The 14,546-nt window shown below is 40.4% G+C and overlaps 1 protein-coding gene across 1 annotated transcript in view; it reads left to right on the forward strand.

Annotated features, from left to right (window-relative positions):
- The window catches only part of LOC132781880 (serine/threonine-protein phosphatase 5), a 48,936-nt gene that overhangs the window by 21,171 nt on the left and 13,219 nt on the right, over positions 1 to 14,546 (forward strand). The window contains exons 5-10 of the mRNA XM_060786407.2: positions 1,881 to 1,946; positions 3,935 to 4,033; positions 6,943 to 7,048; positions 10,504 to 10,646; positions 10,805 to 10,892; positions 12,672 to 12,712. Coding sequence (XP_060642390.2) covers positions 1,881 to 1,946; positions 3,935 to 4,033; positions 6,943 to 7,048; positions 10,504 to 10,646; positions 10,805 to 10,892; positions 12,672 to 12,712 — 543 coding nt within the window. The remainder of the gene's footprint in view (positions 1 to 1,880; positions 1,947 to 3,934; positions 4,034 to 6,942; positions 7,049 to 10,503; positions 10,647 to 10,804; positions 10,893 to 12,671; positions 12,713 to 14,546) is intronic.

Below are 14,546 nucleotides of genomic sequence, written 5' to 3' on the forward strand. Positions count from 1 at the left end.
TCTCTGAAGTCCTCCACCTTGGACTTCCATTGGAGAGTGACCATAGAATGGCAATAGAGGACCTAGGTCCCTTCTACACTTCCATATAATCTAGATCAGGGGTCCTCAAACTAAAGCCCGGGGGCCAGATACGGCCCTCCATGGTCATTTACCCAGCCCTCGTTCAGGGTCAACCTAAGTCTGAAATGACTTGAAAGCACACAACAACAACAACAACAACAACAATCCTATCTTATCAGCCAAAAGCAGACTCATACTTCCCATTGAAATACTAATAAGCTTATATTTGTTAAAATTGTTCATTTTAATGATTGTATTGTTTTAAGTGTTTTCTGCATTACAAATAAGATATGTGCAGTGTGCATAGGAATTCATTCATGTTTTGTTTTGTTTTTTCAAATTATAATCGGGCCCTCCAACTGTTTGAGGGACTGTGACATGGCCCTCTGTTGAAAAAGTTTAAGTACCCTAGATTATCAAAGTAGATAGTCCACGTTGTTTGCCTTGAACCGGGTTATATGAGTCTACACTGCCATATAATCCAGTTCAAAGAAGATAATTTGGATTGTATATGGCAGTGTAGAAGGGGCCCTAGACATTCGTAGACAAAGCATTTCTAGTTCCTCCAGCATGATTCTGTGCTCAGGTTTTGCTAGATGTTGACCATAAAAACATGCTGGAGGACCTAGAGATTTCTATAGAGGCATTCTTTTTAGATATTTTTATACTCTTTCCCTACTTTTGTGGAGATTCTCACCCTCTTACCCCAATGAATGTGGAAGGTCTTTTTCCAATAGCTGTGAAAAAAAATGATATATGTATATGTATATGTGTGTGTGTGTATATGTATATATATATATATATGAGAGAGAATGATTTTAGTCAGTGACCAGCATTAAAACAAATAGCAAAAGGTAAATAAACATATGTTTAGGCATTAAATTACAATTTTTAAAAGCAGAGTTAAGAAACGATGTTGAATATAAGAGTTAAAAACAATATTACTGGTAAATATTTGTATATTTACATATACGAATATTTATTTTTGGTTTTTTTTAACTCTCATACTCAACATGGTTTCCTAACACTAACTAACTATGATGTGGTTGTTTATATTCAAAGTTCTCTTATTTAATTCTTCAGTAATATGGAATTTTAATTGGTTACTTACTAGGCAAGAGGTAATTAATGTTGCATTGTTTGGTATTTTATAATTGGGTATTTATTTATTTATTCCGCACATTTGTACCTGTCCTTCTCACCCCTGGATGGGGACTCTTGAGTGGCTTTGCAACAGGCAACCATTAGATGCCAAACACATAAATACATTAAAATAAAGTTATAAACATTCATTTAAAAATTCTGCCAGTTCAGAATCAAAGTCCAAGATCAGTCCATTGCTGGCCGCATAAGTTATATGTACTTACTTGTTAGTTCTGTGTGTGAAAGACTCATGTTCCAAGCATTGCATTTTTAAAAAATAGGATTGAATATATTTAAGTAGCTGTAATAAGATCTGATATGAAACAATGAAATAATAATAATAATAATAATAATAATAATAATACCATCTCCCTAAGGAACTCGGTGCGGCTTACATGAGGCCAAGCCCACAATACATCAATAAACAAAACATCAATAAACAAACCTTTCAAGATATTGTAGACACTGTTGACATTTAAGATGCTACAAGACCGTCCTTGGCTTTTTCAAAAATCACTTCTGATCTTGAAGACTGTCTACTGTACTTGGCTTTAAATGATTACAACTGAAGTGTATAATACTGCTCAGGATATAAATGCATGTTTATTGATTTTTCCCCTCTTTTTCGCATCAATCTTTCCTCCCATTTAGCTTGACTTGTCTCTCCCTTCTTGCAGATCTTGGTGCAAGCGAAAGAGGTGCTATCGAAACTCCCCACCTTAGTTGAAACGACGTTAAAAGAAGTGAGTGTATCCCTTTGCAGCCCGAAATTATGGAATAAGCTATAGAGGTCTGTACTCTAGAAATGGACTGAGTTCCACCGATGCTAATACCATAATATGTTGTTATTTGATTTGTTGTTGTTCATTCGTTCAGTTGTCTCCGACTCTTCGTGACCTCATGGACCAGTCCACATCAGAGCTCCCCATCGGCCGTCACCACCCCCAGCTCCTGCAAGGTCAAGCCAGTCACTTCAAGGATGCCATCCATCCATCTTGCCCTTGGTCGGCCCCTCTTCCTTTTGCCTTCCACTTTCCCCAGCATCATTGTCTTCTCTAGCCTTTCCTGTCTCCTCATGATGTGGCCAAAGGACTTCAACTTTGTCTCTAGTCTCCTTCCCTCCAGTGAGCAGTCGGGCTTTATTTCCTGGAGGATGGACTGGTTGGATCTTCTCGCAGTCCAAGGCACTCTCAGAACTTTTGATTTATGGGTTGTTTATTTGCTTTTTTGGGTCGCACTTTACGGCATTGAACGTTTGTCGCTGTATGTTGTGAACTACCCTAAGTCCCCATTGGGAAGATAATGCGGGATAGAAATAAAGTCTTATATTATTACTAGTTTGGGTACCTACCGTTATAATAATAAAAATAAAACTTTATTTGCACCCCGCTACCATCTCCCCAAGGGACTCGGTGCGGCTTACATGAGGCCAAGCCCACAGCACATCAATAAACAAAGGCGATAAAAAATAATCAATACACACAGTTAAAATAAAACTCAAAAACAAAAAATACACAATAAGCAATAACAATAACATACAGCATTTAAAAAACCTATGGCTGGGCCAAATGTAATAATTAAAATTTTAAATTCTGGGGCATGAACAAGGTAGGGTAAACTAGGATAGGGTTTTCAAAGGAAGAAGAGGGCGCGCAGGCAATCCTAATCAATACTAAAGTGCATTTGAGGACAGCAATAAGTGTTTTCCTTATTCTGGGAAGGCACACTGGAACAACCACGTTTTCAGGCTCCTCCTAAAAACTGCCAACGTTGGGGCATGTATGATGTCCTTAGGGAGTGAATTTCAGACTCGAGGGGCCACCACCGAAAAGGCGTTGCCCGGGTTATTTGAAAAAGACATTTTTTCCCAAAATGCATACGTTTGTGGGTGAGCTATAACTCACATCAGGGTCAACCCCCTGAAACTCCATCAATAGTTAAAGTTTGTCATGTTGGGCAAGTTTGCTCTAGATCAGGGTTCCTCAAACCTTTTAAACAGAGGGCCAGATCACAGTCCCTCAAACTGTTGGAGGGCCAGATTATAATTTGCAAAAAAGAAAAAAAGAATGGATTCCTATGCACACTGCACATATCTTATTTGTAGTGCATAAAAACACTTAAAAATAATGCAGTAATTAAAATGAAGAACAATTTTAACAAATATAAACTTATTAGTATTTCAATGGGAAGTGCGGGCCTGCTTTTGGCTGATGAGATAGGATTGTTGTTGTTGTTGTGTGCTTTCAAGTCATTTCAGACTTAGGTTGACCCTGAGCGAGGGCCGGGTAAATGACCTTGGAGGGCCGTATCCGGCCCTCGGGCCTTAGTTTGAGGACTTCTGCTCTAGATCAAGGTTTCTCATCCTGGGGGTCACAAGAGAGTGTCAGAGGGGTCGCCAAAGACCATCAGAAAACACATTCATGCCTCTTCGAATTCTGTAGCACTGCTGGTCACAGCTGACTTCCAGTTAGAGTGCTCAAGGGCCAGAGCTTCCCAGTTCTCGGTGTCTATCACACAATTGTTAAGGTTGGGTTTCAGCCCATCTTTAAATCTCTTTTCCTGTCCACCAACATTACGTTTCCTGTTCTTGAGTTGGGAGGTTTGGGGCACAACCATGTCATGGTCCCTTGGAATTGAACAGAGGGAAATAATCCAGGGCTCATTGCAAAGAAATACGTTTGATTCCACCTGTTGTCTCTACTCCCTATTGTCTCTTCTCTCTTTGCTCCAGACAGAGAAAATCACAGTCTGTGGAGACACCCACGGCCAGTATTACGACCTCCTGAACATATTTGAGTTGAATGGGCTGCCGGCAGAAACAAACCCCTATGTATCCTTTCTTGGTGCTCCGTTCTGGGTCTCTTGTATTGATCACCTCCTCTCTTTGGAGGGAAGCAGGAGTCATAATGCAGGCGGCATTCCTTTTTTATTATTTCACTAGCTGTACCTGTCACGCGTTGCTGCGACCAACCTTCCCTCCCTCTTTTTCTCCTTTCTTTTTCTCCTCCTTTCCCTCTTTCGTTCCTTCCTTCGCCTTTTTTCTTTCCTTCTCTCCTTCCTTCCTTCTCTTCCTTTCCTTCCCCTCTTTTCTTTCCCTTCCTCTTTCTCTCCTTCCTTCCTTCCCTCTTTCCTTCCTTCCCCTTTTTTCTTTCATTCTCTCCTTCCTTCCTTCTCTTCCTCTTCCTTCCCCCCTTTTTTTTCGCTTCCTCTTTCTCTCCTTCTTTCCTTCCTTTCCTCTTTCCTTCTCTTCTTCCTTCCTTCTCTTCCTTTCCTTCCCCCCTTTTCTTTCGCTTCCTCTTTTTCTCCTTCCTTCCCTCTTTCCTTCCTTCCTTCCCCTTTTTCTTTCCTTCTCTTCCTCTTCCTTCCCCCCTTTTCTTTTGCTTCCTCTTTCTCTCCTTCCTTCCTTCCCCTTTTTCTTTCCTTCTCTCCTTCCTTCCTTCTCTTCCTTTCCTTCCCCCCATTTCTTTCGCTTCCTCTTTCTCTCCTTCCTTCCTTCTTTCCTTCCTTCCTTCCCCTTTTTTCTTTCATTCTCTCCTTCCTTCCTTCTCTTCCCCCCTTTTCTTTCCCTTCCTCTTTCTCCCCTTTCTTCCTTCTCTACCCATTCTTGGACTGTAACTCCCAGCAGTCCTCCTGATTGATAGATCTATCTACCTACTTATCTGTCTTTATCTAATCTATCTATCTCGAGGATTGATGGGAGTTGCAGTCCAGGAATAGAAAATTGGAAATATGCAGGGATTGGGATGCTCTCAAAGAAATCCAAGGAGAAGAAAGCTTGCCTCTTGGAAGCAGTGCATTTGGATCATCCTCCTCTCCTAAAGGGCCTGGTCTAGGGGATGCTGGGAGCTGTAGTCTGGAAAAGAGTGTGGTCATACTATTGCGTGTTTTGTTTGCCGGGGGAATCATTTTTGCTCATGCGCTGTAGTGTCGTTTTACTTTTTTTTAGCTTTTTAAGTCTCTTCCAATGTGTTTTTCAGTGTTTTTATGAGTGATGGTCACTCGTTGGCCTGATAGGTGTCTTGTGTCCAAATTTGGTGTCAATTCGTCCAGTGGTTTTTGAGTTATGTTAATCCCACAAACAAATGTTACATTTTTATTTATATAGACTAGCTGTACCAGCCATGCATTGCTGTGGCCAACCTTCCCTCCCTCTTTCTCTCCTTCTTTCCCTCCTTCCTTCGCTCCCTCTTTCATTCCTTCCTTCCCTTTTCTTCTTTCCTTCTCTCCTTCCTTCCTTCTCTACCTCTTTCCTTCCTTTTCCTTTTCCTTCCCTTTCTCTCCTTTCTTCCTTCTCTGCCTCTTTCCTTCCTTCCTTCACTTTTTGCTTCCATTCTTCCTTTTGTCTTTCCTTCCCTCCCTCTTTCTCTCCTTCTTTCCCTCCTTCCTTCACTCCCTCTTTCATTCTTTCCTTCCCTTTTCTTCTTTCCTTCTCTCCTTCCTTCCTTCTCTACCTCTTTCCTTCCTTTTTCTTTTCCTTCCCTTTCTCTCCTTCCTTCCTTCTCTGCCTCTTTCCTTCCTCCCTTCACTTTTTGCTTCCATTCTTCCTTTTGTCTTTCCTTCCTCTTTCTCTCCTTTCTTCCATTTCCACCTCTTTCCCTCCTTCCTTCACTCCCTTTTCTTCCTTTCCTTCTCTCCTTCCTTCTCTCCCTCTTTCTCTTTCCTTCCCTTTTTTCCCTCTTTCTCTTTCCTTCTCTACCTCTTCCTTCCTTTGCTTTTTGCTTCCATCCTTCCTTCTGTCTTTCCTTCCCTCCCTCTTTCTCCCTTTATTTCTTTTTCCTTTGCTCCCTCTTTCCCTCTTTTCCTTTTTTCTTTCCTCTCCTTCCTTCTTTCTCTACCCCTTTCTTTCCATCCCTTTTTTCCTCTTTCTCTCCTTTCTTCCTTCTTTACTTCCTTCCTTCCTTCGTTTGTTCATTCTTTGCTTCCATGCTTCCTTCCTTCCTTCCTTCCTTCCTTCCTTCTCCCCTTCCTTCCCTCCCTCTTCCTTCCCTTCCCCCCGCCCCTGTATCGTCATTTAGCTTTTCCTAATTAAGCTTTTTGGGGGTTTAAGTCCTTTCTACTTTTTTGGGGGGGGGGGGGAGTTCTGAGTGATGGTCACTCGTTGGTCTGTTAAGGGTGTAGTGTCCAAATTTCGTGTCATTTCACCCAGTGGTTTTTGAGTTATGTTAATCCCACAAACAAACATTACATTTTTATTTATATAGATTGTCACAATTGTATAACATCAAGGAAAAGCGGGGTGGGAAAAAGATGGGAAATAAAGAAAAGTATGATGGAGTTTTGTTAGCATATAAATCTAACAGGAATCTAGCATATAAAGAAATTCCATCTACAATATCTTCTTCTATTCGAAGAACAAGTAGATTCTTGTCATCTGGCATTCGTATTAATCTTCTTATATTGTCCCATCTTTTCTTTATCTTTTCCCCCAAGCCTGCATGATAAGTGTTCCTTTTATCAGTTTACTTAGACATACTCTATTTTCCCCTTAGTTTCAGTAATATCCATCCGTTTACATATCCCGGTGGTGCAATGGGTTAAACCCTTGTGCCGGCGGGATTGAAGACCGACAGGTCAGAGGTTCAAATCCGGGGAGAGCACGGATGAGCTCCCTCTATCAGCTCCAGCTCCCCATGCAGGGACATGAGAGAAGGGTGATAACAGATCAAAAACATCTGGGTGTCCTCTGGGCACCAGAATTGTATTTATTTTTCCTGAGCCGAAGTCTCTTCACCGCGTCAGATATTCAACGGGGATTTTGTTGACCGTGGCTCGTTCTCAGTGGAGGTGATATTAACGCTGTTTGGTTTTAAGCTGCTATACCCAGACCATTTCCACCTACTTCGAGGTAAGGCTCTCCTCCTCCTCCTACCCAGCTAGCCAGACAAATGAAGCACCTGCCAATAGCAATAGGTCTTTGTATTGGAAATTCCATGACCTATTGGAAATAAGTACACCACAACCTTATTGAAAAGGTAAAAATGGTGACAAACGTGAATCGCCATGAACATGTGGAGACCACCTTTTGAAAACCACTAGTCATGATGTTGTTAGAAGTTAACTCCTTGAATCAGTGATATTCATAAGCATTCGTGTAATGGCACACAGGTAACACGACTGTTAAACTGAAGAACCATGTCTTTAAACTGCCACGAATAAAGACATGCCACTACAAAAATATATTGGATTAGCAGAGAACAGTTATTTCTTTGAAGTAGAATTTGCAGTTGTGATTGCCCAAAAGATATATACTCCCTTGAAACCTCTTAGTTAAAATATGCACTCAAGAGAGAAAAACAATTAAAAATAGCATAACTTGTTTACTCATAAACAACTTGCATTAAGTCACCATACAGGCACATTTCTTGTTAGAGTTCAGTTAGATAAGATGTAGTTTCTTCTCTGTGTTGATACTTACCGTATATACTCGAGTATAAGCCGACCCGAATATAAGCCGAGACACCTAATTTTATCACAAAAAAACTGGGAAAACATATTGACTTGAGTATAAGCCGAGGGTGGAAAATGCAGCATCTACTGGTAAATTTCAAAATAAAAATAGTTACCAATAAAATTACATTAATTGAGGCATCAGTAGATTAAATATTTACATAAAACTGTAATTTAAGATAAGACTGCCCAGCTCTGATTAAACCATTATTCTAACCTTCTTCAATGTAAATGTGCTTATGTATCCTCCCAATAATAATAGAATAAAATAATAAATGTAATAATAATAATAATAATAGAAATGTAATAATACCAGTAATAATATTGTAAAATAATACATGTAATAACAATAATAAATAGAGTGAAATAATAAATGTAATAATAATAATAATAATAATAATAAAAGCAAAAAAAAAAAACCACCCAAAAAATACAACGCATGCGCAGAATCACATATATACACAAACACACATATATACACATATACACAAATATATATGCACACACATATAATAATAATTATAAATGTAATAAAAATAATAGAGTAAAATAATAAATAACCTTGATTCGAGTATGAGCTGAGGGGGACTTTTTCAGCCTAAAAAAGGGCTGAAAAACTAGGCTTGTACTCGAGTATATACAGTAAATCAATACTCCCGGACCAAATTTAGCACAAATTTATGGTTTGTGCAATTAAATCCTTCCTCATCCCGGATCGCCCTTCCCGATAATTTACATTGCCCAATCTCCCAGTGTTTTAAATTTTTATCCTTAAATTTGGCCCTGCCCCGTGTAATCTTGTGTGTTTAATGTTCGATTTTATATTTCTGTGTCGCTTATTATAGTGGTTTTGCATTTTATGTTTTTTTTAATTTTCTAGTTCTGTTATGCTTTTGTGTTATATTCTGTTTACTGTACTGATGGGCATGGCCTCATGTAAGCCACCCCGAGTCCCCCTGGGGGAGATGGAGCAGGGTATAAATAAAGTTTTTTTTAATTTTATTATTATTATTAAAGTCCAAATAGCAACATGCCTCTGCCTCCACCTTCACTGAGGTCCGATGCAAACAGAACACATAATGGAGTCCTGTATCTGAAGCCCCCCCCCCCTCCCCATGAAAGAGGTAGTCAAACTGGCAAACAGAAATATACATACAATATAGGTTTAACAGTTATACACATTTACAAACAGTTAGTGGAGACTTGGAAGGTTGCTATTTCCATCACTTTGTTTGTTTGTTTGTTTGTTTATCTGCCCTGTTTTTCTCAAGCAGGGAAGGACAGCTATTTACGTTTAACACATTTTAATGAGCAAGTGGAACAACTGACTTCTTTAAAAATTACTTTCCAGGCTGTGAGTGCTACTCCAATCATGGGAACCAGGTCTTGCTTAGAGCGCTGTGCAGTCAGCTTTCTTTTCAGTGTCGCAAAAGGCCCGGTTTCATTGATGCCTTTTTGTAGGCCAAAGCTTGGATCGTTTGTGCAGTTTGGACCAACTCGGTTTCTTGCTAAATGGGAAGAAAAACGAGCCTGTCTCTGTCGGGCGCCAAAAAATATTGATTCTCATAGTCTTTTTTACGTCTCAAAGTCTAGATGTTAGATTAAAATCCATAGTATGTTCTCCAGAAGAACTAAGAGATAGTTTTCAATCAAGAAAAATTCCCCATTTGAGTGCTTCTGAATCATGGGTTTTGTAGTCTCAACTTGACGTAAATATGCGCACGTGAACATATGAAATCCAATTTTCTTTTTCCCCATCTGTCTGTAATTTTTGCCAGTCACCCCAGCACCTCTGTGTCTCTTTTCTGTTCTGTAAACAATTCCGTGTTCTCAAATAATAATCATCATCATCTTTATTTCTACCCCGCCACTATCTCCCCCAACGGGTACTCGAAGCGGCTTACATGGGACCAAGCCCGAACAATGAATTACAATACAAAAATACAAATTGCAATAAAATAAACAACATATCAATAAAGTATAAAACATCAAAGCATATAAAAAATATACACAAAACATAGAAACCAAACATAATGACAGAGAACGGGTCACATGTACATAACATTATTTTAAAACTCAGGGTGAGATAAAGGGGCAGAACTGTTTGTAAGGGAGAACTCATAGAGAGTCAGAGAAGTAAACAAACCTTTGTATGGCGGGGGGGGGGGGACTCCTGGGGCAAGAACGTTGAGACAAGATTACTATGCTGGCTGTTGTATTGGATCACACGTTGGACACTTCCCAAGTGTCTAGGATTGTGTGATATATTGGCAAATAATGCGTGCAGATCTGAGTAGGGTGGCCTTTTGCAGCTGGCATATGGTAATCTTGTCAGCGCCAATTGTGTTTAACTGCAGGCCAAGGTCTTTAGCCACTGCACCCAGTGTGCCGATCACCACTGGGGCCACCTTGACTGGCTTTTCCAGTTGTTTTTCTTCAATCCTGCTGTTGCATGGGATTGCAAAATTGATATTATTATTATCATTATTATATTTATTTATACCCTTCTTTATCTCTTCCAAAGGAGACTCAATGCAGCTTAACACAAAAACATTAGCGTACAATGTTTTTATGTTAATATGCAAACATTAAAACAGAATTCATTATAAACAGTATCTTTAAAAAATCACTAAATCCACTAAAACATATTCAAAGTGGTAAACCACTGTTCAGTCAGTCTAATTTCTCTCCTAACCACTCACACAAATCTCTCTTGTCCTGTCACTTATTCTCTTTCCGCATCCCATCGCTCTTTCTCCTTTTCCTCTTCTTTTTAACCCATTCCTGTGGAATTTACATTTCCTCGTCCCAACACTGTCTTCTCCGGATTTCCCCCTTTGCCTGCCTTTCCAGGGAACCACGAAACAGACAACATGAACCAAATTTACGGGTTTGAAGGCGAAGTGAAGGCCAAATACACAGCCCAGATGTTTGAGCTCTTCAGCGAAGTGTTTGAGTGGCTTCCTCTGGCGCAGTGCATCAACGGCAAAGTCTTGGTAAGATGGCCCTGCAGCTTAGGGGGTGAGAAGGCAAACTTGACTGGCTGTTAGGAATTGTGGGAGTTGAAGTCCAAAACACCGGGCGGGCCCAAGTTTGCCCATGCCCTGTGTTACTCCATTGGTGACCCTATTATGTTTTTCCTCCCCTTCAATAGATAATGCATGGTGGGCTTTTCAGTGAAGATGGAGTAACGTTAGATGATATCAGGAAGATCGAACGGAATCGGCAACCTCCAGATTCAGGTAAATAATACAGACGTTGAACTCCATTGCATCACATTTCTGAGCAGGATTAACTGCTCCCTCTGCGGGCTTTTGCCCACCAAATGAAGTATTGGTTCGTTTTGGCGTATTTGTGGATTTCATGCATGTGTAAATTGCACTCGAGAAAAAGAAATGGCACTAATCCCAAAGGACAACAGAGTTGTGTGGTCTTGAGAGCAGAGTAACAGCAAGCCCCATGTTAATTACGTTATGTCACATGATTTTTGTTTCCTGGGTTAAAATGCCATTTCCTAATTATTTCTATCATAAAAACATGGAAAAAGTGTTTTAAAGTGCACAAAAGTTTTTAAAATGGCATATGAAAGGTTAAAAGGCTGGGACATGGATCTGAAACAGCTATAGTCACCTTAGTGGATGATCTGCATAAGGAACTGGATGGGGGATTGTGTCCCTTTTGGTTCTCCTGGACCTCTCCGCAGCCTTCGATACAGTAGACCAGTGGTTCTCAACCTTCCTAATGCCGCGACCCCTTAATACAGTTCCTCGTGTTGTGGTGACCCCCAACCATAAAATTATTTTCGTTGCTACTTCAGAATTGTCATTTTGCTCCTGTTATGAATTGTGATATAAATATCTGATATACAGGATGATATTCACTGGACCAAATTTGGCAGAAATACCCAATACGTCCAAATTTGAATACTGGTGGGGTTGGGAGGGATTGATTTTGTCATTTGGGAGTTGTAGTTGCTGGGATTTATAGTTCACCTACAATCAAAGAGCATTCTGAACTCCACCGACGTTGGGATTGAACCGAACTTGGCACACAGAACTCCTGTGGCCAACAAAAAGTACTGGAAGGGTTTTGTAGGCATTGACCTTCAGTTTTGGAGTTGTAGTTCACCTACATCCAGAGATCACTGTGGACTCAAACAATGATGGATCTGGACCAAACTACACGAATACTCAATTTGCCCAAATGTGAACACTGGTGGAGTTTGGGGAACATAGAATCTTGACATTTGGGAGTTGTAGTTGCTGGGATGTATAGTTCACCTACAATCAAAGAGCATTCTGAACTCCACCAGCAATGGAATTGAACCAAATTTGGCACACAGAACTCCCATGACCAAGAGAAAATCCTGGAAGGGTTTGGTGGGCATTGACCTTCAGTTTTGGAGTTGTAGTTCACCTACATCCAGAGAGCACTGTGGACTCAAACAATGATGGATCATGACCCAACTTGGCACGAATACTCAATATGCCCAATTGTGAACACTGGTGGAATTTGAGGAAAATAGACCTTAACATTTGGGAGTTATAGTTGCTGTGATTTATAGTTCACTTACAATCAAAGAGCATTCTGAACCCCACCAATTATAGAATTGGGCCAAAGTTGGCACACAGAACCCCCATGACCAACATAAAATACTGTGTTTTCTAATGGTCTTTGGCAACCCCTCTGACACCCCCTCGTGACCCTCTCAGGGGTCCCTACCCACAGGTTGAGAAACACTTCAGTAGACCATGTTATCCTTCTGAGTCGCGTCATGGGACTGGTTCTATGAACCGCTGACCTTTCAGACAGCAAGTTCAGTACCTCAGTGGTTTAACCCACTGCACCACCAGTGGTTTACACTTGCACCTTGCCTATTATACCAGCTACAGTTCTACCAACCTGAATGGAATTTCATTCTTTTCCATCTCTAGTTTGATTGGGTGGCTTACAGCAGACGTGTTTGGCACTCAGGTCTTCCTTTGGTATTTTTAATTAATTTTCCACATTCTTATTGGCAGGTCCCATGTGTGACTTACTCTGGTCAGACCCTCAACCTCAGGTAAGGCCTACTTTGGCAATCCTTTCGTTCTACCTGCACTTTACCCTGGTTCAAATGTTTGCCAGGCATCCTAGGAACTCCTTCCCTTCTCTATCTCTGTCTGAACTAGTTGCAGATTATGGGCATACATGCTTTGCATAAGGTAAAACTGCTGCTCTGGGCCAGAGTGAAGAGAGAGGGGGCCAGGGGACAGTTCCACCTTGTCTCCTGTGCTATCTTTATAATATAATATAATGTAATATAATATAATATATAATATATATTGTATATAATTTTAATATTTATAATATTATAACGTAATGCAATATAATATTACTAATAATATGATATTACTAATTATATATTTATATTACATGTAATATTACTAATAATATCACAATATAATGGTATAATACAATATAGTAATATTTAATACTGATATTGTACTATGCTTTTAATATAATCTATTGTATGTATATATATCTTGTAAGCCGCTCTGAGTCCCCTTTGGGGTGAGAAGGGTGGCATATAAATGTCTTAAATAAAAATAAATGAGATTGGGTGCCAAGTTGTATGTTGTTATAGGACAAAGGGGTGTGTGTGTGTGTTTATTTATTTAGTCACAGAATATATATTCCACCCAAAGGGGACTCAGGATGGATCACAGAACACGTATACAGCTAAATTCAATGCCATTGTACATTGACATCAACTGTACATAGATAGAGATTAAGATCCTCCGGGGAGGCCCTGCTTTCTGTCCCGCCATTGTCACAGGCACGATTGGTGGGGACGAGAGACAGGGCCTTCTCAGTGATTGCTCTCCGGTTATGGAACTCTCTTCGTGGTGACATCAGGTCGGCCCCCTCCATCCTTTAGAAGGATGGTAAAAACTTGGCTATGGGACCAAGCTTTCGGGACAGGGCAATAAAGCAGCAATAGGAAATGACTAGGACGGTTTTAAATGGTGTATTTTAATATATTTTTTTAATGTTTATGTATTGTATGTGAATCTGTGTCCTGGCATTGAATGTTTGCCGTATATATGCTGTGCTCCACCCCGAGTCCTCTTCGGGGTGATAAGGGCGGAATATAAATGTTTTAAATAGATAGATAGATAGAGGTATATATAGGCATCTTGGAGGCTGTGCTCGGTTCCAGCCACAGGGAGATGCTGTTGCTACACTGTTACAACTCAGAGTAAGCTTCACCTTGCTTCCAAACACCACCACACAAGAGCTGTAGTTTTATAGTTTATTGAGGAAAAAATCCAAGTCAAAGTAAAGAATAAGCATTGCAAACTTCCAAAGAATAAAGTTAAATGCAGAAGATAGTTCCAAAGACCATCAGGAAAAAACAGGAGACACAATCCAATTGGCAAAGATCAAACCAGAGTCCCAGTTACAAGCAATGAAACCATTGCCCCATGAATCATAATGCAAGAAATCCCAAGCATACTGCTTTCCAAGCTAAGGTTATTCCATGAAGCTTCCAGGCTAATAAGCTACATTGAACTGACACTTTCTCAGAGTTTGCAAAAGGCCCTAAATACCTTTCTAACATGAAAACATTAGGCTCTCGTCATCATGAAAGCATTGCGACTACCTTTCACCGAGCTGGCTTCTCGTCTGCTGGCCAGACGAGGACTCTGCCTGACCCGGAGATCAAGGCGAGCTTGCGGGGTCAAGTCACTATCTACACTTTCAGTATCAGCGTGGAAGGCACCTGCTCGCTATATCCTTCGTTAAAATTCCTTTCTGGTGGAGACAGCTGTGTTGACATGGCACTGTCTGTGGGAGCCTCAGAAGCAGGCCCAGAGATTTGAGGCACAGACAAAGAGCCAGGAAGCTGAATC

Source organism: Anolis sagrei, chromosome X (genome assembly GCF_037176765.1).
Source record: "Anolis sagrei isolate rAnoSag1 chromosome X, rAnoSag1.mat, whole genome shotgun sequence".
Taxonomy (NCBI): Eukaryota; Metazoa; Chordata; class Lepidosauria; order Squamata; family Dactyloidae; genus Anolis; species Anolis sagrei.